Here is a 24486-nt window from a genome sequence, read left to right as displayed (position 1 = left end):
GTTGGGGCTGTTAACGGGTTATCAGATCCAAAACCCGACCCGATAGCTTAACGGCGTTCCGTTACGGTGGATGCCACGTGTCAGTCACCCTTGACGAAAGCACTTCTGTGACGCGCGATTTATCGTCATGGAAGTGGACACTTCCGTGATGATAATTTTGGTAATGTCATGGAACACTTCTACGACTGCACAGGTATGACTATCTTGATTCTGTCATAAAATCGTCATGGATGTACATGCATGACAAAAAACGCGACCTACTGTGACAAACACGTATCATCACGGAAGTGTATTTTTTTTTGTAGTGTGGGGCGTCCATCTTGATCCGCGGCAAAGTCTTCCGAGTCTTGGGAGGGCAACTTTGAGCTGCTTGGCAATCTTCTCTGTCGGCTCCGGAGTCGACATCTGAGTGTGCTTCTGAGCATGAGTACTCGGAGCCACGTTCTTCCCGCGCCTGCCCGCCGGGTCGTGATGTTGCTTGGATCGGCGCTCGGAACGCGGCGGCGAGTCGGCCTCTTCCTCGTCATCCGACTCCTCGCTCTCCTCCTCATCCTCTCCGTCCGAAGACTCCCATTCACCACTCTCGTCTGCACTGGCCTCCTCCTCCTGGCCCTGCTCCAGGGCTTGTTGACCGTTGGGCATTGAGTACATTTCAGTGAAGACCTACAAGATGAGAAGTCAAGCAAAAATCAGTCGACATCGAATGCAGTCGGAACTTATGCGCCAAGCAGTCAGAACAAAAAGGCATACCTTGTCGGGTGGATTGTTGTCTCTGAAAGGAATAACTCACCTGGATCCCTTGGGGTTGTCCTGGTTGCCTGTGATGCTCCTCAACCACATGGCCACAGTCTCGGATGACACTTCCTCTGGATGGACCCGACCGGTGTCTTCAGGTCCAGAGTACAGCCACATGGGATGATCACGGGCCTGGAGAGGCTGGATACGTCGACTGAGGAACACTTCCAGCAAATCCAGGCTGGTAACACCCTCATTGATAAGCTGAACCACTTTCTCTACCAGCATCTTCATCTCCATGTTCTCGGCCGCGGTCACTTTGAGTGGAGAAGGAGTTTGGACACGGTCGAATGTGAAGTGAGGGAGGCCTGTCGACTGACCTGGAGCTGCCTGGTCCTGACAATAGAATCAGGTCGACTGCCAGCCTCTAACTGATTCAGGGAGACTCATAGCGGGGAAAGAGCTCCTATGCCTCTTCTAGATGCCTAAACCCCCACACATCTAGATAGCATTGGTCTTTCAGTCACTCGACTTCGCCTTCTTGACCGACTGGGATCGGATGGTGAAGATGTGTTTGAAAAGACCCCAGTGCGGTTGACACCCCAAGAAATTTTCACACATCGACACAAAGGCGGCCAGATACGTGATGGTGTTAGGAGAAAAATGGTGGAGTTGAGCACCGAAAAAGTTCAAGAACCCTGGAAGAAAGGATACGGAGGAAGCGAAAAACCGCGGTCGACGTGGGTGGCGAGCAGAACGCACTCACCCGGTCGAGGATGGGGATTCATCTCCCCCTCCGGTAGCCTTGCCGCTCCCTTGGCGATTAGCCCAGACTCCGCCAGCTCGTCCAGATCCTCCTGCCGAATCGAAGACCGGATCCAATCGCCCTGGATCCAGCCCGGCGGCAGCCCCGCGTGCGACGACAACCCGCGTTGCTGCTTCTTGCCCTTCGCCACCCCCTTCGTCTTCTTTGCGCGTTCTAGCGCCGCCGTCTTGCCCTTCACCATGTCGACGGAGTGGCGGCATCGGACCAGAAGAGCAGGGCGCGACGGAGAAACAGGGGAGGAAGAAGGAGGAAAGGGTGTGCACAGTGCAGACGCCTCGGTTCCGTCACCTTATAAAGGGCCTCTTCCGAGTGACTGACGCGTGGGACCAGGCAATCCTGTCAAATCCCGCAACAGTCGCACGCAGCGTAACTGGCAAAAAGGTGGCGCGGAAATCGAGGCATCACTGTTTATCCGCTCCGCCCGCTTCGGCACTCCCCGTCCCGCACGCTTCCCCGAAATTTCGTATCCCGCGAAATCCGGGATACACTACAGACGATCGCGCCCAAGATCCCGCGCTCTAACATAGCACTCCACGCATGAGGTCACCAGTTCAGTCGACAGCTCACTGAATGGATCAAGGCGACTGAGTCGACACCGAAGTACCGACGCGGGCGTTCAGTCTTGCAGAAAACACTTGTGAAGACACGAAGCTCGGAGCAGATTCAACTTCAACCTACTTTTCACTCGTACCTTAATCCATTCGGGTGCTACTGATGAGGATACAGACTTGGGGTAGGGTCATAGGCCTGACCTATACGCCCTACCCAAGGTCACTTCCCCGGAAGATAAAAGGACCAAGAGACAACAGGAGAGCGCCAGTCAAACACGTCGAGCGCAATCCACTCGACGACCACATCACTCGGAGGTCCTCCTTGCTACCGTCACTCGACCATATGGAGAGTCACTCGACCATATCGAAGACCAAGAGTCAGAAGGACCCGCAACAGTCGGACATTCATCCCTTAGTCTTTATAAGCATTAACAGCACTTAAGGCTAGTGTTACCAGTAACGCCCCTTACTTTATGTACATTAAGCCCCTTGTAATGGAGGTGGGCGGGGGTCCTGGCGCACTCTATATAAGCCACCCCCTCCTCTGGGACAAGGGTTCGCACCCCCTGTAATATCACACACATAATCCAATCGACCACCTCCGGGCACCAAGAAGAGGGCTGTTACTTCCTCTGTGTAGGGCCTGAACTCGTAAATCCCGTGTGTACACCTTCACCATAGCTGAGATCTTGCCTCTCCATACCTACCCCCCTTTCTACTGTCAGTCTTAGGACCACGACAACCACTTGAGCACTGTGTCGGGTTGTGCGGCGAGCTTCTTGCTGCTGTGTCTTCAAAGAAAAGTGTGGATCCAAATAAGCAAGAGGGTGTGAACGTTTTACTTTCCGGAATGCTCAACGAAGTTTTGGTACTGGCACATGATTTGAGTCGGAGGATAGAACAATTACCTCTGCATCACCAGCGTGGCTAGCCTCCACATCATCCTGATAACAATCATTGTCAATGAGGTGTATGAAAAAACAACCAAGAGAGTCAAGTTCTACCTCTGACTCCGGGTCATCGAGCTCTTCATCATTGGGCAAATAAGAGGGTTCGGCAGTTCTTTTCTTTGCGGGCTTCTTTGTAACCCTGATTTTGACGCGAGCTGCTCTCGCCGGTTTATCCTGTGTTTCCTCTTCCAGAACGGATCATCACCCTGCATAGATGGACAACAAGTTATAAAGGAATGATTAAGAAGGGATGGATTAAGGCAAAAATAAGATAATTCTTACAGCTGGCGGTTTGTTGGACGCATCAAAGGGGCCAAGCCCTACTCTGCTACATGCAGCCACCGGTTCATCAAGCATTTTCTTGACAGCTTCGGTGACTTCATCGTCTGTGAGCTGGATGTCAATATGATGTTGAGGGTCTTTTAGATCCCCTGTATATTCACACATTAAACCGGGGCGCTGGCTTAAAGGCAAGACCCTCCAAGAAACCCAGCATCGAACGAAATCAATGCATGTCAGACCATTAGCCACAGAAGCTCTGAGTTTTGCTAGCTGAGGGGCATATTTTGATCGTTCCTTGGCAGTTAGTCGCTGAGGAACCGGGTGAGTTTTGGTAAGCCGGTATGCACGATAACCCGGCAGAGGATTTTCATCGTCTGGAGCTGTATTGCGGTAGTAAAACCAAGTCTGGTTCCAGTCCTTGGGATGGCTATGATGTTTGGCGTGAGGGAAGTCAACATCCTTTCTCTTATGGATTGAAACCCCCCCGAGTTCAGTGTTGGGCCCGTCTGTAAATTCAGTACGGCGGTTTCAGTAAAAGAAGTCCCGGAATAGTTCCACGGAGGGTTCCTCTTCAAGATAGACTTCGCAAAATACATGAAAATTGCATATATTGGCACGGAGTTCGGTCCAATATCTTGAGGGCGGATCCGGAAGCTTGCAAGCATATCACGAAAGAATTTTGATCCGGGCGGGCTGAACCCTCGATTCAGATGATCAGTAAATACAATCACTTCTCCATTCAGGAGGATTTTCTGAACCGGGGACTCTCCAGTGGATGGTTTCTTGGCTCACTAAAGCGCTAGTCAAAACATACCCAGTCAATTGTTCTTCGGTAACCCAGGAAGGGACCCAATTGCAAGCATAGAACGTTTTGGCCATTTCAATGGAAAGCTGAAAAGAGGATCAATGCCGGTTTAAAGATTTATGACTAATACAGATAAACTGGCCTAAGGACAGAAGGAAGAAGAAATTGAAGCATATATGCATAATAAACCGGATTGTTTAACATTGAGGTTGAGTTGGCGGTTTAAGAGAGGGCTAATGGTACCTGGCGGGTTATCATCTTCTAAATGTTAAACCGCCTACAATGGTGCGGAAGCTACAGATCTGAGAAATTCCTAAGTATTACACAAACAGGTTTCACAAGTTGATGTTATGATTTTGGATTTACCACAGTTCTAAAAAGGAGAAAAATTCCAAAGCCCTAAGTGGTGACCGCGGAACAATCAAAAACCAGATGGGATCTGTCTTCTGAAGAAGAGATGCTATGATGAGGAAAAAGTGGACTATAGCTACGACCACACAAGAGGAATATCAAGATTTATCAAGTTCTTATGTGGCCACAAGGTGCAGCAATGAACATTGACGAACACCAAAGAACAACGAAACCCTAATGGTAGATCTGAGGTGAAGAAGAGGAAAACTTACAGAGGTTGAAGGAGTAGCGGAGAGGCGCCACGTTTCTCTGGTCAGATCAGGTTGATGCAGCGGCCATTGTTGGTGCAGAGGCGAAGGTCGACGATGGCGGCTGTGCTTGAGCGCTGAGGCGACGCGAGGAAGACGACGAGGCGAAAGGGCACGATGGGGAAAAGAAAGAATGACCCTTGGTTCTATTTATAAGGCGAAGGGATAAGTGACAGGTGCGGGAATCGAGGAACCCAAAAAATGGATATGTGACACAGTTGTCGCCTTGGTTTTTGGAGGTTCATTAATAAAAGGGAGGTATTTACAGGTTTTTAATAAGCAGGTGACATCGTGGCGATTTACTACAATCTTGAAAGATGACGTCACAGCGGTTTACCAAGTTCATATGGAGATGGTGTCATGGCGGTTTACAAGGTTCATACGAAGATGCTCCAGGGGTTTTTCTAAGTATTGAAGATTGACATGAACAGGTTCAAATCAATCTGGGGCCTAATGTTGGGGATATAACTACTGAGTATAAACCGCCCAGGAGGGGCCGGGTTATGCTCACAAGTAATCATCTGTATTGAAGCCCATGAAGACAAGGAGTATGGCGCTTTACTACGGGGACTTAGAGGCCCAAAGCCCAAGGGCGGATTAGGGCCCATAGACATAAACCACCATGAGATATGTAACTTGTGTTGTAAGATAGGGAAAGGTAGAAATCGAGCCGGACACATGTATGAGCCGGCCTCGGGATTCTGTAAACTGCCGGGCGTCAACCTGTGTATATAAAGGGATGACTCGGCGGCGGTTCAGGGACAAGAAACAACAAGTCGAGAGACAAGCAAAGCGGATTCGCTCCCTGATCATCGAGACCCCGTCAATTCCACCACAACTGGATCGTAGGCTTTTACCTTCACCGCAAGGGGCCGAACCAGTATAAACTCCCCGTGTCCTTTGTCCGGTTTAACCCCTTTAAGCTAATCTCGTTGTGATGGCTCCACGACTAAGTCCTCTCACTAGGACATCTGACGTGTTAATTCCACGACGGTACCCATAATAGACAAACCATGTTCTGGCAAAAGAAGTAAATATTTAGAACCGCCTCACCAACACAATCTACTGTACTGGATTTATTAATAATGTCATCCATTCCCAGCCTTCTCCAAACCTCACTGGCTTTATTGTAGAGGAAAAACAAATGCTTTGCATCTTCTGAGCCAGAAGAGCGAGTAGGTGGTGAGACTTTCATATGACTATTGGCAATATGAAACTACTAATCATGCTAGGATAGATGTAAAGGAAATATTAGGCGACAAGAATAGGCAATGCAAAGGAATAGGTAAAACTAGCTAAGAGGAGAACCACAACTTAATCGATACTCTAATGCAAGAATAAGGGGGAACGCTGGCAATGGGATGTACAAGAATGTTCAAGGAGGTTATGCGTGCTTGATGGACCAATAGCCATGTACTAATCAGTCCTTGCTAGTTGCCCACACCTCCGAACCCTAACTGAGATGAAACAGAAATATTGTACAAGGCAAACGATATGCATTTTACTACTATGACAAAGATATGAGCATGATCATGGTATGCAATGCATTTCATGTCAAAAGTGATGTTTCAAATGGCTCAGTGCATATTAGCAACAAGTTAAGTGAAGTTTGAATTGCAACTAAAATGCAATTCTAATAGCGATCCACATTTAAAGACTAGGGTTGAATCGCGTTTTGCTAAACACATAATTTTAATTGTCATTAACATGTACAAACATGACATATGGTGATGATGGAATTAAACTAAGGCTAATATACGCATTTTAAATGGAGGTAAATAATTTATATAAAGTAGTTCTATAAAACTTCATACTTAAAAGAAAGCTTTAATTCTTGTTCGAACCTAGATAGAAATTTAATGGTTGTTATCATTCATCAAAATGGCATATTTGGAATCTACGCATTTTCCTGGTAAATTGTGATGTATTATATGTACTTTTTTTGCTTATTTATAAATTAGTTATGCATTTTTAAGTTCAATTATTTTATGGAATTTAATATAATCATTTTTAATTATATAAAAACTCAAAAAACATTTTATTACCCAGGTTCGTGCTAACCGCAAAGACTAACTGGTAGGGTCATGCCCAGCCAATACTTGACTGGATAGGGTGTGGGGGTTGGCCCCAACTGCTATTGGCTAACCTAATTAATTAACCTTAGTAATTAAATGAGGCCCAGCAGTCAGTGACCCATTTAGCCCAAACTAAACATCGACCGAACACCTCACCCAACAAACTCGTCGGTGCTGCGATTTGGAGCAATCATAAACGAGATAAATCTTAAAACTACCGAGTTTCAGTGTATTTTTAGTTTCGAGAGTCGTGCTGTAAATTATGAAGCACATAGTCTAGCAAAATTTTCTCTTTCTAGAGGTCCTGGTCGTCATGTTTGGTTTGGTTTATCCCATGACCAAAGACGCGTCCCACACCATGTGGAATATGATGAATAAAGTGGTTTTTTACCCCTAAAAAAAACTCGTCGGGGTTTAAAAGATGGCGACCATGCCACGTGGCAGTAGCACACGAAGACAATCGCCCGAGCATCCTTTTGGCGCGGGGCTTCAGCCTACGAGCCTGGGGGAGTGTTGCGTCGGCTGGAGGTGGTAGGAGCAAGCGGGGATGAAGCATCGTCGGAAACGAGATCCTAGTGGCGATTGTAGGCGGCACTTAGCGGGAGGTGGCTACGGGGTCAAAAGTGAGGAATAAGAGAGGTTAGGCGACACCTTCGGAGCTCTAGGAGCACGTCGGTGCCTCGACTTGGCTTGAGGTGGAGTACCATGCGACAGACGAAGCATCGGCGATGGCATGGCCACGGTTCATGGTGTGGCTAGCTATCTATACCCCGAGAATGAGCTGAGAAAGAGAGAGGAAATGGAGGAGAGATCACTGTGATGCTCGTGGATGGCTCGGGGTGGTTGGGGCGAGACAAGAAATGATGGCCATCGAGCGGAGCCATGGTGACGTGGCACTCCGGGTGAGCTGCCATACGGGAGGTAGATGCTGGTGAGCAATGAAGGTGGTAATTGGGCTGGGCCTGATTGTCAGTTGCGGCTGCTACTATTTCTATCGGTCGTCCGTTTGCTCCTAGATGCCTACTACTACATGGACGACCGAGGTAAAAGAGAGAGGTTTGTCTCAAAAAAAGGTAAAAGAGAGAGGTGAGAGTGTTGTTAGACATTTTTATTTTTATTATTGTTATTATTATTTGTTTTCATATGTTTTTTGATTTGAAAGAATGTTCGAAATACCTCCAATATATTCAAAACGTTTATACAACCTTACTAGTCCAAGGCAAAGCCATATCAATTATTTTCAACATTTTTTAGCTTATATTTCTATGTCTAGCAATATAAATATCATTTGATTATTATTTAGGGTTTGAACTATGAGTATATCATGGGTAATCCCAAAAGGCAAGGAATATTTATCGTAGCTTCCTAATAAAATTAGAAGGTTGGATATAAGTTTTCAAGAGATTCCACCAAGTGAAAAGTCCGTCAATTTAAATAGATCACTACTTTTATTAAAATTGGAATTTTAATTATTCAAAATCTTAGGGTTGAGAAGGGCGTTTTGGGGTTTATTGAAAAAGTGCAAGGCTTTAGCCCATTTAAAAGATGAGGGTTAGAATTATCCTCATTTTCAAATTAAAAATTATTTTTTTGCAAAAATAAATAAATAAAAATTAATTAAACATGATGCTTACCATGCACAATCAATTCCCAATTAACACTGCTAAGCCAGGACTGTTACAATAATGGAGTAGATCCCTGTCTCTAACTCTCTATGCTTCTTCTTCCTCCTCGAGTCTCATTTTGTACCTTCTCCCTCCTCGGCTCATTTCCATGGATCCTGGATCCCCCGCTATCATAGTTGGCAGAGCTAGGTACAATGCGTTCCCGCTTCCCTATCCTCTCGATCTTGCTAGTAAACCTCGTTGAAGGTGGCCGATTTCCCTTAGGCTTGATCAGTCTAAAATCTGGAACTGGCGTGGTTGATTCAGAGAGGAGGCCGGGCGGCGGCGCCCAAGCCTAGTGCACAATCTCGACAATGGAGGCGTTTGAAGAGAGTGATTTCGTCCCGGGTGGAACACCTAATGGGTCGTCCCCACGCCCGTATTATTCTTCTGAGAAAAAGGTCCATTTTACTACCCTAACAAAGTTGGTGGTTCACATAACCCCCTGATCTTTTTTTCTGCTCCTTTCACCCCCTAAACAATCTCATACCGGACAAAATCAGTCCCTGTATGGTTTTTCCCAAGGTCAAAGCGGTATTTGTCCAGCGAGAGAGGGGCCCACTTGTTAAAAAAGTCAGCCCAGTCAGCACTTACTAGTCAAACCGACCAAGGGACCCACATGTCATTGGTTTGGTGGTTAAAAGCAAGAGTTAATTATATGAGGCTTTGTGGTCAGTGACCCAAGACTAACATAAGCTAACACTAATCCTAATCTAACCACCGGTGTTAAGGCCCCCGGCGAGCATACATCACAGCAGAGGGCGCCCGAGCTTAGGCGACCAAATGGCCGGTGGATTCTTCCTACGCGCTCCTGGGCTCGCTCCGCGTAGAATGGAGGTGGTAGCGTGAGCGGGGATGGTCAAACCCTCAGGCATGGCCGAGGCCAGCGGCGGAGCCGTTCGAAGCTAGGTGGCAGGGCACTACAAGGCACATGGAAGAGGGGAGAGGGGTGCACCGGCATTAGCCGCTCACCGTGAGCATGCCAGAGCAATAGAATGGGTTGGGGAGGGCCCATGGCGAGGGCATGGACCTCGCCTGCGGTCACCAGAGTGAGGCATCGTGGGGAGGGGTTGGACGAAGAGGCACTCATCAACGACGTGTCTGGAAGATCGGCGGCACCGCATGGAGCTCATGGCAAGGTCAAAAAGGTCAAGGAGACTCGAGAGGCAACAGATCAACGACGGCGACTGATGGTCGGAAGTGAGGAAGATGAGCTCGATTCAGTCGATTTTGGGCGTCATCCATCGATTGAGTCGGCATTTGAGCTTTCTAGGGCAAGGAGGCCCTCACAGACAAGGTTTGCTGATGAGGAGTGGATGTTGGCCACGTAGATGCAAACGGCTACCCCTGGCAGCGTGCTTTCAACAAGCAGCGCCGGCGGTTGAAGACGACCCTGCTCCTCGCTGGGTTGGGTTGGGCCGAAATTTACAAGAGGTAAGGCCCAGGTACAATACTTCTTAGTTTTAAAAAAAACTGACAAGTGGGACCCACCCGTAGGTCAAAACCACCATTAACCAGCACCACGTCAGCTGCAAGTCCAGAAAAACCACCCAGTTTTTTTTTGTCTGGTATGGGATTGTTTAGGGGGGTAAGTGAACCAAAAAATAAATCAGGGGGTAATGTGAACCACCAACTTTGTTCAGGGTAGTAAAATGAACTTTCTTCTTCTTCTGAAAACATGTGTATTCTTCCATGTAATTGGACAATGAGGTATGCTTTTCCTTTCATCCCAACAGTGTACTCATGCTCTGCTCTTGCTGTGTTCAGTGCATGCCGAAAATGCCTGCTATTCAGTAAATAGAATCACTTATAAGAAGCAACCCCTTATAAGAGTTTTGGATAGCAGCTTGGAAGGACGCCATGGAGGTGATCACACTGAAGCATATGAGATCAAAACACAAACGCAGAACAACGCCTCAATTCTAGTTTGAAGTACATTCACAGCAAAGAGTTGTATCGCGCTCTTGCCTAAGCCATTTTGATTCTACCATGGAGCTATTACAGCAAACCACTTGCAACAATTGTTTGACAAGGAAAAAAGCATTTGCAAGAAGCACCTCCTGCCCCCTCTGATCCTCTCTGCCAGCACAGCTTAGGCTGAGATCATCTTTCACTATGCATAGCTAAACAGCCTAACAAACAAACGGAGTGCGATAACGTCCTCCAGGGCACTCCTAACAGCTGATGCATCACCGACGTGCTGACAATCAAACGGAGTGCGATAACTCACCGACGCGCTGCAAGCCTGCGCAACAACGCATTCCCCCAACAGCTGATGCAAACCAAGGTAATTCATGCTAACTGCAACAATTTCACAGCACAAGTGAAAGTTGCAGTTGGACAAACCAGAAAGGCCATATATACTACTGCCTCTGTTCTGAGCTAAAACCACGACACTTCTTTTAAAACGGAGGGAGTACTAGAGTACTAGAAATCCTGCACACATTTGACTGCAAGGGACACAAAATGACTGCAAGGTAAAATGAAAATTTGTTGGTAAGAACATTTTATCCAATTCAATCAGTTACTCCCACCAGCAATCCAGCCTTTGCTCATAAAAAAACTCAGCAATCCAGCCACATAAGGCTTCTTGGCACCAATAACCTCATCATGTAACACCACATCCAGAAAGCATGCCAATAGAAATGCAGGTATTTCAGTTGAAGAACCCAAAAAGCAACCACATCCAGAAAGCATACCACAGCTTGCCAAGAGAAATGCAGGTTTTTCAGTTGCCGCCAGGTCCGACAAAACAAAGTCTAGCTAGGTAACAACTAGGCTGCAAGCAAAGGTGATTTAACTAACTTACAGAGATCCTTCTGCTTTCTAGTAGTGCCCGAGGAGGTCAAAAGGGTCAGCAAACCCAAAGTCAGAAGCTATCTTGTTGCTGTAAACAGGACCTCCAGGGTTAGTGCGCCGGCTCTTGAAGAGCTGTACTTTGCAAGCCTGGTTGTTCCATTTCACGCTCGCCAGAGGCTTCAGCTTGGCCCTCACATTATCATCGCCAGAGGAGAAACATTCGTTGGCCACCAAAAGCACCATATGCTCCAGCACCCGACCGGTCTCTGCGATGAACTTGAGGAAAGCAACCTCGCTTCTCGACCCATGGAACTCGTAGATGAACACCTTCTTCATGCTCTGCACCACACATTTGATGGGACCGCCCTCCTGCCAGAACTTGGGACTGACCTTGCTAGTGGATTCTTCAGATATGGTAGGGGACTGCAGATGAAATGGTAGCATACATAGTTCAGGTATCTTATCTATAAGCAGGCCAACAGTCATATGATTAATCTGATTCATAATAGTTCTGACCATGCTAGTATAACATAGTATTGCAAAACTGCCAATGCAATAAGTAGTAAAGTTAACCAATTTTACATAGACATGGAGCGTCTCCAGGTTGGGGAAATATCGGAGAAAGCCGGGCACTTTCTTGACAGCATTGCGGTCACCGAACTGCACCTCCATGGCCAAAATCTTGACACTAGGGACAATCTTCTCCTTGCTACCTGCCTGCAATGCATCAAGGACAGAGAAACCAAGTCATACTCTATCATATATCGGCATTACTCTATCATATATCAGAGACACCCAGGGACAGAGAAACTAAATCAGATCATATATTGACATAGCAGGTATACACATGCAAATTAAATTAGCATTACAAGCGAGCTGCGTACCACGACGTCGGTGTTGATAATCCCCAACTCTTGCTGTCCTGGCTGAATGTATCCCAGCACACGGAGGTTAGGTGCACGCCCAATCTTGATCATGGAAGAGCCGTTGTCGTTGTTCCTCTTCCTGAAGGACCTGAGCTTGCCAGGGGGGACAATTTCCGAAAGGAAGAGCCTCTCCAGGCTAGGGGCATCCGCCACGTCGATGTACTCCAATAAGGCATGGCCAAGCTGAACGCAGCGCAGTCTCTGGCTGACGAGGCGGAGGCGCACTCCGGTCTGGCTCCCCATGATTACGAGGAACTCCAGGACGGGGCTTCTTTCAAGCATGAATGCCAGATCACGGTCCTCCATGACAGTCATGCATAGGCCGAGCTCCTTGAGGTTGGGGAATCTGGCGCCGCGCGGCACGGCGGCGGTGTCCGGGAGCCTCCAGACGCCGAGGTAGAGGCGGGTGAGGGTGGAGCAGCTGAAGATCGTGGCGGGGAGGCGCAGGTCCATTGGCCAAGGGCGGTTGACAAAGACGAGTTCTTGGACCCCCTTGGCGACGAGGATGTCGAGCCAGCGCGATATCTCGCCCCGATGCTCCTCCATGGTGCTGCGGGTGAGGTGGACGCAGCGGAAGGGCCCCGGATGCGCCTCGAGGATGAGGGACACCGCGGCGGTGACGGCACGGGGAGAGGGAACGCCGATGGGAAACTGCCCGGCCGCGCCGCCGTCCGGAAGCAGGTGGCTGTCGACAAGGGAGAGTGGCGCCATGCGCCAGAGGGGGCGCCAGCGCGAGGCGAGGGCGGCGGTGCGCGCGGCGTCCTTGGCAGGGAGGCGGGAGAGGATTTCGACGAGGACCGCATGGGGGAGGCGGCTGATGCGGTCGACGCCGTCGGGGACCCGCGGCACGCCGGAGAGCGAGCGGGTGGCGGTGGGGGAGACGGGCGGGGCCGGGAGGTAGCCGTACAGGAAGTGGAGCACATAGTTTGAACCGAGTTCGAGCGTCGCAGGGTCCTTGCCGTCTAGCTCCATGCCGGCGAGCATCTCGCTCATGGGGGTGCCGATGATAAATTGCTGGTCGCCCATGGCCGCCGGTGGAGGGTGGCGGCGAGGGTTTGGGTTTGGGGAGAAGTGAGGAATGCTGGTGGTGTGGCCGGCCGAGTGTGAGTGAGTGAGTGAGTGGTGGTGGGCATCTAGCTAGATGTTGGGCCCAACGTTTGGGATCAGGTATCCACCACTAGGCCCATGAAACGGCTTCGGCTCAACAAAGAATCTCAATCTTCTAAAAGCAATGCAAATACTTATAATAGTACTAACTTGCAAACTCACAGTCCAAAATGGTCTACAGCAAAGAGGAGATTTTGTGGCTAGCTTATTTTGTTGTGTGTTTTAATTATTTTGTTGTGTGTTTCGTTGGAATATAAATTCATAGAATTTCTTATAGCTATCATCTTCCAATCCTTTGGCCTAACTCTTTTCCAACAATCATGTCATGTGGGTATATTCTAAAACATTTTTTATAAAAAAAATTACCAAAAGACAAATGAACATTTTTATTTTTCAAAGCTCTAAATAGGAGGTTTGACCTAAAAGTATTTTTATACAAAGCAAAAAATCTTTATAAACCTTTTAGGAGATCTATTATATATAGGACCACTATCCCCTTCGAACATATTATTTGTATAAAGGTATTTAAATATTTTGCTTAAATTATTTTTTAAAGGCCATAAATAATTTTGAAGAACCATGTCTTCCCCATAAAAATTGTTTCAAATTTTATGAAGAAATTCCTGGAGCTCCTCTCTCCTCTATGAAGTCAACTATGCCTTTTTCTAGCTTTGCACAGTGCAAGTTTTAAGCACATATTCCTCATGTCCTTCTCTGTGTAGGATATGGCATCCAATAGCACTATCTATGTGCTAATCTAAATCGGCGACAACTCGCTCTCCTAACTCATTGATGACGAGGTTGTATCTGATGAGTTTGGCAAGGTTCGAGAGAGTGGGCAGCACACTAAGGATGAGATTTCTTTTGCATACAAGCAAGAGAAGTCGTTTGTCACTAGGTCCATCAAAGATCTCTTGCCCCTCTATGACACCATGCGCCATATCCCGAGGTATACCCTCACTCCAAAGGCAGACGATTCTCATAACATTCAGAGTTCCATGCTAGATATCTTTGTGTATCTTCATCAGGAGAAGAAAGTGGATGTTCTGGATTTCATATTCTATGAGCTCCGTCAGTGTGTGCAAGAGAACAAGTCCTTGATCTATGCTCCATTCATACAGGATTTGATTGAGATCGTCTGTCCTGCCAAGTACATTGCCTCATTCAAGACCTCTGTTCCCAAGCGCAATTCTAACTGGACCCCAACTCCTCATGCTCCTTATGTGCCTATCAAGAAGGGGCGCAACCCTCGGCCTCAGGACCGTGCTACTTTCACTCCAGGCATGTCCTCTACTGCACGGATCCCTCGTGGTAAGGCCAAGTCTGTTGGTTCTGAGGCCGTCTTTGTCAGGGGAGAGAAGAAGTCTCTGTTCAAGACCTTGAGCAACATGTTCAAGATGTGCCAGTCTATCCAGCACCGTCAGATTAAGGAAATCAACATGGAGAAGCTTATGCGGCGTGAGCAAAAGGCAGCTAGGGCCGCAGCCAGTGGGGAGGTCGGTCCAGGGTCAGAGGACAACGACAGTGAGGCCACTGCTCGATCTTTCCCGATGGCTAGGTGGCATTTTCATGATGATGATGATGCCTCGAGCGCTCCTCCTCTTGTCTAGCGGGTCTGAGTGTCGCCATTTGTCTCCTTTTTGTTGTCTTGATGACAAAGGGGGAGAAGTGGTGTGTATGTGGGTGTGCGCTTTGTGTGTGTTGAGATCTCAAGCCTCGTGTTTCTCGCTATTGGTTGGTTTTAGCTGGCTTGAGATACTCTTATTTACTTTCTGGTTGTGTGGTTGTGTGGTTGTGTAAGCTACTCAGTTGGTTGTGAGACTCTAGCCTTATTATTGAACTTTTTGTGCTTATCACATCTTGCTTATTATGTGTCTCACAATATTTTCTCACCACACTATGTCATGAGATCTAGGCACCATTATAGGTTTATTATGATTGATCTCATGTCTTGACATTAATGATCTTGGTGGAGCTTCCTATGTGTGTACTTGATGCATTCTCAAGCATTCCTTTTATCCGAGCACACATATAGGGGGAGCGACCATGATCATTTTTTGTCCCATGGTTTTCTATCTTTTTATCCTTTTTGCCATGATCTCACCACATTGTCATCAATACACCAAAAGGAGGAGATTGAAAGTGCAAGTGGCACTTATTCTATATTTTGGTATGATGACAATGTGGTTAGTTAAACTAATATCGGCTTCTAAAGTTTATCTCAGGATATTGGTTCCAAGTGCTCCTTGATGGAGATGTGCGAATGCCCCATTTCAAAAAGGACAAAGGCGTGGTCTTCCGGCGCTTCGAAGGTTTTAGTTTTTGGTTTGCTTCGAGTCATAAGAAAGACCACACTATTAAGAGGGGTTTGTGTGGATGAAAGTTATGTGGGAATGCCATTCCCTAACCTTATACACTTAGCCTACCCACTCCTACCTCCTCAAATCCTAGTGTGTGTGCTTGTGGTACTCAGATAGTTTGTGACAGAAAGTTACTGGGTACCCCGTGCGCACAGGGTACTGCGTAACTCTCTCAGTACCCCGTGCGCACGGGGTCTGTTGGCCCCCGTGCGCACGGGATACTGTGTAAACTCCCTGAGTACCCCATGCACACGGGGTCGTTTGACCCCCGTGCGCACGGGGTACTGTGTAAACTCTCTGAGTACCCCGTGCGCACGGGGTCGTTGACCCCCATGCGCACGGGGTTGTATGAAACTCTCTGAGTACCCCGTGCGCACGGGGCTGACTTAGCCCATGCGCACGGGGTCCAACGGGCAGATTCCCCACCTGGCCAAGAACACTATATAAAGCCTCTTCTTCCTCCTCCAACCCCTAACCCTAATGTCTTATTGAGCTCCACCATTGCTACACCCCATTTTGCTCAATACTCTCAATCCCTCCACCCAAACTTGTTGAAACTTTGGGGATTGGGAGAGCAAGACCCGATCTACAACTTGACCAAATCAAATCGCGTTCCCCGCAACATTTCTTCCCATTGACTTGTTACTCTTGGAGCTTGGGCTCCTAGGAGGCTAGAGATTCCTCCGGAAGCTTCCTTGCTTGTGGTGTGCTCCGGAGAAGTTTGTAAAGGTGTGGTGGTCGCTTTCAAGACCAACCCCAAGTGATTCGAGGCTCATCCGTTGGGGATGACTCGAAGGAGATTACGGTGAGCCTTCGGTGGCGTTCCGCAAGCTTTGGCTCCGGCATCGCTCCAAACGGAGAGTAGCTCTTCCCCAAGGAAGAGTGAACTTTGGGATAAAATCCGCATCCTCGTCTCACTTGTGGTTAATCCTTTCCCGCACCTTACTTTGTTGGTGTATGCTTGTTAGCTTGCTACTTAGCTTGTTACCAAGCATATTTATCTTGGAGCTAGCTTGTCATATAGGTTGCATTCACCTAGTTGCATATCTAGTGAACTCTATTTATCCGCTAAGCCTTAAAAATGACAAGAAAGATTAAAATTTGTAGTCTCCTATTCACCCCCCCCTCTAGTCGACCGTATCGATCCTTTCAATTGGTATCAGAGCCTCGTGCTCTAATATAAGGTTTTACAACCTTAGAGGATATGGTCGATCTAGGGAATGAGGGAGGTGACGCACCTGTTGTGGGGGATGGCCAAAACCTACCCCCCCGCCGCGAACGAGGCACTTGGTGCCCCGGTCGTTGCTCCCGTCGCTCCTCCTGACCCGATTGCCCCTTTGACGGCGGCCGATATTCTTTCAATATTTGCGGACCTCAAAGCCTCTATGTTGAAAGAGGTTCGGTCCTCGGTCAAGGAGGAAACTAATGCTCGCTTGAACTCGTTTGATCCAAATGTCGTTCATGATGCGGAGGACTCGAGGGAACCTCTTGCTTCTACGGCTCGTACTCAAGTCCCCAAGTACAATGTCGTAGAACCCTTTTACTCTCCTCAACCTTTGCAACATCCTCGCATTAATCCTGTTGGGCCTCCGCCCCCTTTGAAAGCTAGTGCGTTTGCTAAGTGGAAGCTAAATATGGAGTCTTACATGCGCAATGCTTCAACTCAACTGTGGTGGATTGTGGTCAATGGATTCAACCACAAGGACCCAATGAATCTCACTCTGAGGGAAGCGGTTGATGACCAACTCAATGCAACTGCACGCAACATGTTGCACACTGCTGTGACCGAAGACTATAGTGACTCCATTGCTCTTCTCAAAACCGCAAAGGAAATTTGGGATTGCCTTGAGGAGGCTCTCGAAGGAGATGAAGCAATTCAAAGATCTCGTTTGGCTTTGCTCAAGCAAGAAGTCAATCTCTTTGTGAGGAATGAGGGTGAGTCCGCAGAAGAAGTTTTTCGAAGGTTGAAGTCCCTTGTGCTCAATTTGAGAACCTTTGGGTGCACTTGGGCAAATGATGACTTCATCAAGGACAAGTTCATAGATGCTATGGTTCTCATGGAACATACCATGGTCATGATGGTGCATCAACGTCCGGACTATCACAAGTTGACCGTGGCTCAGGTTGTTCCCACCTTCTCTACTCATGTTCTTTTGGAAACCAAGTCCAAGAAAACCCTTGCAATAGCTCAAGCAACCAAGAACTCCAATATTGCTTTGAAGGCCAAGAAAGTGATAAGCCAACCCTCAAGGGAGGAAGAAGTGAGTGAAGAGATATGTGAGGAGGACATTGACACCTCATGCCCGACAAATGATTTTGCAAAATACTTGGCACTCTTAGTCAAGAAGTACTCCGGGACTATGGAAAACAAAGGAAAAAATCTTCAAGGAAGATCCTTTGGATGAAGGAAATGCTACAATTGTGACAGCCCAAGACACTTTGTACATGATTGTCCGTATGAGAGACGTGAAGACAGGTCCGAGAAGCTTGTGCTCAGGAAGAGGAAGTTCACTAGGTTTGCAAAGAGGAAGGATGACAAGGCTCTTGTTCATGAAGAATACATGTCTGGAGATGAAGATGACGGTGATGACTGATGTCTACTACGCGACCTTCTTCTTGTAGACGTTGTTAGGCCTCCAAGTGTAGACGTTTGTAGGACAGTAGAAAATTTCCCTCAAGTGGATGATCTAAGGTTTATCAATCCATGGGAGGCGTAGGATGACGATGTTCTATCTCAAACAACCCTGCAACCAAATAACAAAGAGTCTCTTGTGTCCCCAACACACCCAATACAATGGTAAATTGTATAGGTGCACAGTTCGGTGAAGAGATGGTGATACAAGTGCAATATGGATGGTAGATATATATAGGTTTTTGTAATATGAAATTATAAAAACAGCAAGGTAACTAATGATAAAAGTAAGCACAAACGGTATTGCAATGCGTTGAAACAAGGCCTAGGGTTCATACTTTCACTAGTGCAAGTTCTCTCAACAATAATAACATAATTGGATCATATAACTATCCCTCAACATGCAACAAAGAGTCACTCCAAAGTCACTAATAACGGAGAACAAACAAAGAGATTATTGTAGGGTACGAAACCACCTCAAAGTTATCCTTTCTGATCGATCTATTCAAGAGTTCGTAGTAAAATAACACGAAGCTATTCATTCCGTTCGATCTATCATAGAGTTCTTACTAGAATAACACCTTAAGATACAAATAAACGAAAACCCTAATGTCACCTAGATACTCCAATGTCACCTCAAGTATCCGTGGGCATGATTATATGATATGCATCACACAATCTCAGATTCATCTATTCAACCAACACAAAGTACTTCCAAGAGTGCCCCAAAGTTTCTACCGGAGAGTCAAGACGAAAACGTGTGCCAACCCCTATGCATAAGTTCATTGAACCCGCAAGTTGATCACCAAAACATACATCAAGTAGATCACGTGAATATCCCATTGTCACCACAGATAAGCACAGCAAGACATACATCAAGTGTTCTCAAATCCTTAATGACTCAATCCGATAAGATGAGTTCAAAGGGAAAACTCAATCCATTACAAGAGAGTAGAGGGGGAGAAACATCATAAGATCCAACTATAATAGCAAAGCTCGCGATACATCAAGATCGTATCACCTCAAGAACACGAGAGAGAGAGAGAGATCAAACACATAGCTACTGGTACATACCCTCATCCCCGAGGGTGAACTACTCCCTCCTTGTCACGGAGAGCGCCAGGATGATGAAGATGGCCACCGGTGAGGGATCCCCCCTCTGGCAGGGTGCCGGAACAGGGCCCCGATTGGTTTTTTGTGGCTATAGAGGCTTGCGGCGGCGGAACTCCCGATCTATTATGCTCCTCGATGTTTTTAGGGTATGGACATATATAGGCGAAAGAAGTCGGTCAGGGGAGCCACGAGGGGCCCACGAGGGTGGGGCGAGCCCAGGGAGTAGGGGCGCCTCCCTGCCGCGTGGCTACCTCGAAGCTTCCCTGACGTCTACTCCAAGTCTCCTGGATTGCTTCCGTTCCAAAAATAACTCTCTCGAAGGTTTCATTCCGTTTGGACTCCGTTTGATATTTCTTTTCTTCGAAACACTGAAATAGGCAAAAAAATACAGCAATTTGGGCTGGGCCTCCGGTTAATAGGTTAGTCCTAAAAATGATATAAAAGTGCTTAGTAAAGCCCATAAACATCCAAAATAGGTAATATAATAGCATGGAACAATCAAAAATTATAGATACGTTGGAGACATATCAATGATGATCAAGTGGGCACGACCGCCTTTGCCATGCATGCCACTACCTCCTCCTCCACCATTGGCCTCTTCGACTCTCCAAACGAGGACAAGCTTTTCACTACTCAGTGCCTCATGGCCAAAGAGGTAAAAACAAAGTCCAAATCCAAGAAACCTGACAACTACACTCCCAATATCTCATGTGAGATAGTGGAGGATGAGTGTGATGAGGGCGTGGATAATGATGAGGAATCCTTAAAGGCTTTCATGAAAACTCTTCATGGTGAATCTCGTGCTCGTTTTGGCGATCTCCTTAAGTCACTTGTCGAACGCAATGACTTTATTGAGAACGTTGAAAACCTCCTTATAGAGGAAAAAGAGAGAGTTGATCTCCTCGAGCACGAACTTAATGAAGAGAGTGTCGTGAGAGCATCACTTGAGGAAGCTATTGGGGAATGTAGTAATTTCAAAAAAAATCCTATGCACACGCAAGAACATGGTGATGCATAGCAACGAGAGGGGAGAGTGTACTCCACGTACCCTCGTAGACCGAAAGCGGAAGCGTTAGCACAGCGCGGTTGATGTAGTCGTACGTCTTCACGATCCGACCGATCAAGTACCAAACGTACGACACCTCTGAGTTCAGCACACATTCAGCTCGATGACGTCCCTCGAACTCCGATCCAGCCGAGCTTTGAGGGAGAGTTCCGTCAGCACGACGGTGTGGTGACGATGATGATGTTCTACCGACGCAGGGCTTCGCCTAAGCACCGCTACAATATTATCGAGGTGGAATATGGTGGAGGGGGGCACCGGAAACGGCTAAGAGATCCAAGGATCAATTCTTGTGTCTATGGGGTGCCTCCCTGCCCCCGTATATAAAGGAGCAAGGGGGGAGGCGGACGGCCTAGGAGGAGGGCGCGCCAAGGGGGGAGTCCTACTTCCAACGGGAGTAGGACTCCTCCTTCCCTTGTTGGAGTAGGAGAGAAGGAAAGAGGAGGCGGGGGGGGAGAAGGAAAAGGGGGGCTGCACCCCTTGTCCAATTCGGACCAGAGGGGGGGGGGCGCACGCTCCTTCCTTTAGGCCTCTCTCCTCTATTCCCATATGGCCCAATAAGGCCCATATACTCCCCGGCAAATTCCCGTAACTCCTCGGTACTCCGAAAAATACCCGAATCACTCGGAACCTTTCCGAAGTCCGAATATAGTCGTCCAATATATCGATCTTTACGTCTCGACCATTTCGAGACTCCTCGTCATGTCCCCGATCTCATCCGGTACTCCGAAATACCTTCGGTACATCAAAACACATAAACTCATAATATAACCGTCATCTAACTTTAAGCGTGCGGACCCTACGGGTTCAAGAACTATGTAGACATGACCGAGACACGTCTCCGGTCAATAACCAATAGCGGAACCTGGATGCTCATATTGGCTCCCATATTCTACAAAGATCTTTATCGGTCAAAACGCATAACAACATACATTCGTTCCCTTTGTCATCGGTATGTTACTTGCCCGAGATTCGATCGTCGGTATCTCAATACCTAGTTCAATCGCTTTACCGGCAAGTCTCTCTACTCATTATGTAATACATCATCTCGCAACTAACTCATTAGTCACATTGCTTGCAAGGCTTATAGTGATGTGCATTACCGAGAGGGCCCAGAGATACCTCTCCGACAATCGGAGTGACAAATCCTAATCTCGAAATACGTCAACTCAACAAGTACCTTCTGAGACACCTGTAGAGCACCTTTATAATCACCCAGTTACGTTGTGACGTTTGCTTGCACACAAAGTGTTCCTCCGGTAAACGGGAGTTACACAATCTCATAGTCATAGGAACATGTATAAGTCATGAAGAAAGCAATAGCAACATACTAAACGATCAAGTGCTAAGCTAACGGAATGGGTCAAGTCAATCACATCATTCTCCAATGATATGATCCCGTTAATCAAATGACAACTCATGTCTATGGCTAGAAAACTTAACCATCTTTGATTCAACGAGCTAGTCAAGTAGAGGCATACTAGTGACATTATGTTTGTCTATGTATTCACACATGTACTAAGTTTCCGGTTAATACAATTCTAGCATGAATAATAAACATTTATCATGAAATAAGGAAATAAATAATAACTTTATTATTGCCTCTAGGGCATATTTCCTTCAGTCTCCCACTTGCACTAGAGTCAATAATCTAGTTCACATCATCATGTGATTTAACACCAATATTCATATCTGTATATGATTAACACCTATAGTTCACATCGTCATGTGACCAACACCCAAAGGGTTTACTAGAGTTAATAATCTAGTTCACATCGCTATGTGATTAACACCCAAAGAGTACTAAGGTATGATCATGTTTTGATCGTGAGAGAAGTTTAGTCAACGGGTCTGTCACATTCAGAGCCGTATGTATTTTGCAAATATTTTATGTCTACAAAGCTCTGCACGGAGCTACTCTCGCTAATTGCTCCCACTTTCAATATGTATCCAGATTGAGACTTAGAGTCATCTGGATTGGTGTAAAAGCTTGCACTGATGTAACTCTTTACGATGGGCTCTTTTATCACCTCCATAATCGAGAAATATTTCCTTAGTCCTCACTAAGGATATTCTTGACCGCTGTGATCTACTCTCAGATCAAAAAATTGTACCCCCTTGCCAAACTCAGAGCAAGGTATACAACAGGTCTGGTACACAGCATAGCATACTTTATAGAACTTATGACTGAGGCATAGGGAATGACTTTTCATTCTCTTTCTATTTTCTGCCATAGTCGGGTTTTGAGTCTTACTCAACTTCACACCTTGCAACACAGGCAAGAACTCCTTCTTTGACTGTTCCATTTTGAACTACTTTAATATTTTATCAAGGTATGTATTCATTGAAAAATCTCATCAAGCGTCTTGGTCTATCTCTATAGATCTTGATGCTCAATGTGTAAGCAGCTTCACCAAGGTCTTTCTTTGAAAAACTCTTTATTCAAGTATCCTTTTATGCTATCCAAAATTTCTATATCATTTCCAATCAACAATATGTCATCTACATATAGTTTTAGAAAATGCTACAGAGCTCCCACTCACTTCCTTGTAAATACAGGCTTCTCCAAAAGTCTGTATAAAACCATATATGCTTTGATCAACTCATCAAAGCGTATATTCCAACTCCGAGATGCTTGCACCAGTCCATAGATAGATCACTTGAGCTTGCACACTTTGTTAGCACCTTTAGGATTGACAAAACCTTCTGGTTGCATCATATACAACTCTTCTTTAATAAATCCACTAAGGAATGCAGTTTTTGACATCCATTTGCCAAATTTCATAAAATGTGGCAATTGCTAACATGATTCGAACAGACTTAAGCATCGATATGAGTGAGAAAATCTCATCATATTCAACACCTTGAACTTGTTGAAAAACTTTTTTGCGACAAGTCGAGCTTTCTAGATAGTAACACTACTATCAGCGTCTGTCTTCCTCTTGAAGATCTATTTATTCTTAATGACTCACCGATCATCGGGCAAGTCAATCAAAGTCCATACTTTGTTCTCATACATGGATCCCATCTCAGATTTCATGGCCTCAAGCCATTTCGCGGAATCTGGGCTCATCATTGCTTCCTCATAGTTCGTAGGTTTATCATGGTCTAGTAACATGACTTCCAGAATAGGATTATCGTACCATACTGGTGCGGACCGTACTCTGAAAGACCCACGAGGTTCTGTAGTAACTTGATTTGAAGTTTCATGATCATCATCATTAGCTTCCTCACTAATTGGTGTAGCAATCACTAGAACTGATTTCTGTGATGAACTACTTTCCAATTCGGGAGAAGGTACAATTACCTCATCAAGTTCTACTTTCCTCCCACTCACTTCTTTCAAGAGAAACTCCTTCTCTAGAAAGGATCCATTTTAGCAACGAATATCTTGCCTTTGGATCTGTGATAGAAGGTGTACCCAACAGTTTCCTTTGGGTATTCTATGAAGACGCACTTCTTCGATTTGGGTTCGAGCTTATCAGGTTGAAACTTTTTCACATAAGCATCGCAGCCCCAGACTTTAAGAAACGACAACTTTGGTTTCTTGCCAAACCAGAGTTCATAAGGCGTCGTCTCAACGAATTTTGATGGTGCCCTATTTAAAGTGAATGCAGCTGTCTCTAATGCATAACCCCAAAACGATAGTGGTAAATCGGTAAGATACATCATAGATCGCACCATATCCAATAAAGTGCGGTTACGACATTCAGAAACACCATTACGCCGTGGTGTTCCAGGTGGCGTGAGCTGTGAAACTATTCCACATTGTTTTATATGAAGGCCAAACTCATAACTCAAATATTCTCCTCCACGATAAGATCATAGAAACTTTTATTTTCTTGTTACGATGATTCTCCACTCTGAAATTCTTTGAACTTTTCAAATGTTTTAGACTTGTGTTTCATTAAGTAGATATACCCATATCTGCTCAAATCA

General features: G+C 46.4%; 1 protein-coding gene across 1 annotated transcript; it reads right to left on the bottom strand.

Moving 5' to 3' along the window:
- Positions 1-11236: 11236 nt before the first annotated feature.
- Positions 11237-13364, bottom strand: LOC123066411 (F-box/LRR-repeat protein 13). The gene is made up of 3 exons (XM_044489497.1): positions 12231-13364; positions 11929-12063; positions 11237-11769 (listed from the first exon to the last, which is right to left on the bottom strand). Exons 1-3 carry the CDS (start codon positions 13296-13298, stop codon positions 11374-11376), a joined length of 1599 nt encoding a protein of 532 aa, XP_044345432.1. The 5' UTR covers positions 13299-13364; the 3' UTR covers positions 11237-11373.
- Positions 13365-24486: the final 11122 nt, after the last annotated feature.

Source organism: Triticum aestivum, chromosome 3B (genome assembly GCF_018294505.1).
Source record: "Triticum aestivum cultivar Chinese Spring chromosome 3B, IWGSC CS RefSeq v2.1, whole genome shotgun sequence".
NCBI classification, from domain to species: Eukaryota; Viridiplantae; Streptophyta; class Magnoliopsida; order Poales; family Poaceae; genus Triticum; species Triticum aestivum.
Note: the sequence above shows the minus strand (reverse complement) of the source record. Positions and strands in the feature narration are given on the sequence as shown.

Excerpts from the sequence above, each read along its gene's own strand:
- LOC123066411 (XM_044489497.1), bottom strand. The coding sequence starts at position 13,298 with ATGGGCGACCAGCAATTTATCATCGGCACCCCCATGAGCGAGATGCTC. Across the intron at positions 12,064-12,230 it reads TTATCAACACCGACGTCGTG|GCAGGTAGCAAGGAGAAGAT; the intron begins GTACGCAGCTCG and ends GATGCATTGCAG. Across the intron at positions 11,770-11,928 it reads TGGAGACGCTCCATGTCTAT|TCCCCTACCATATCTGAAGA; the intron begins GTAAAATTGGTT and ends TTTCATCTGCAG.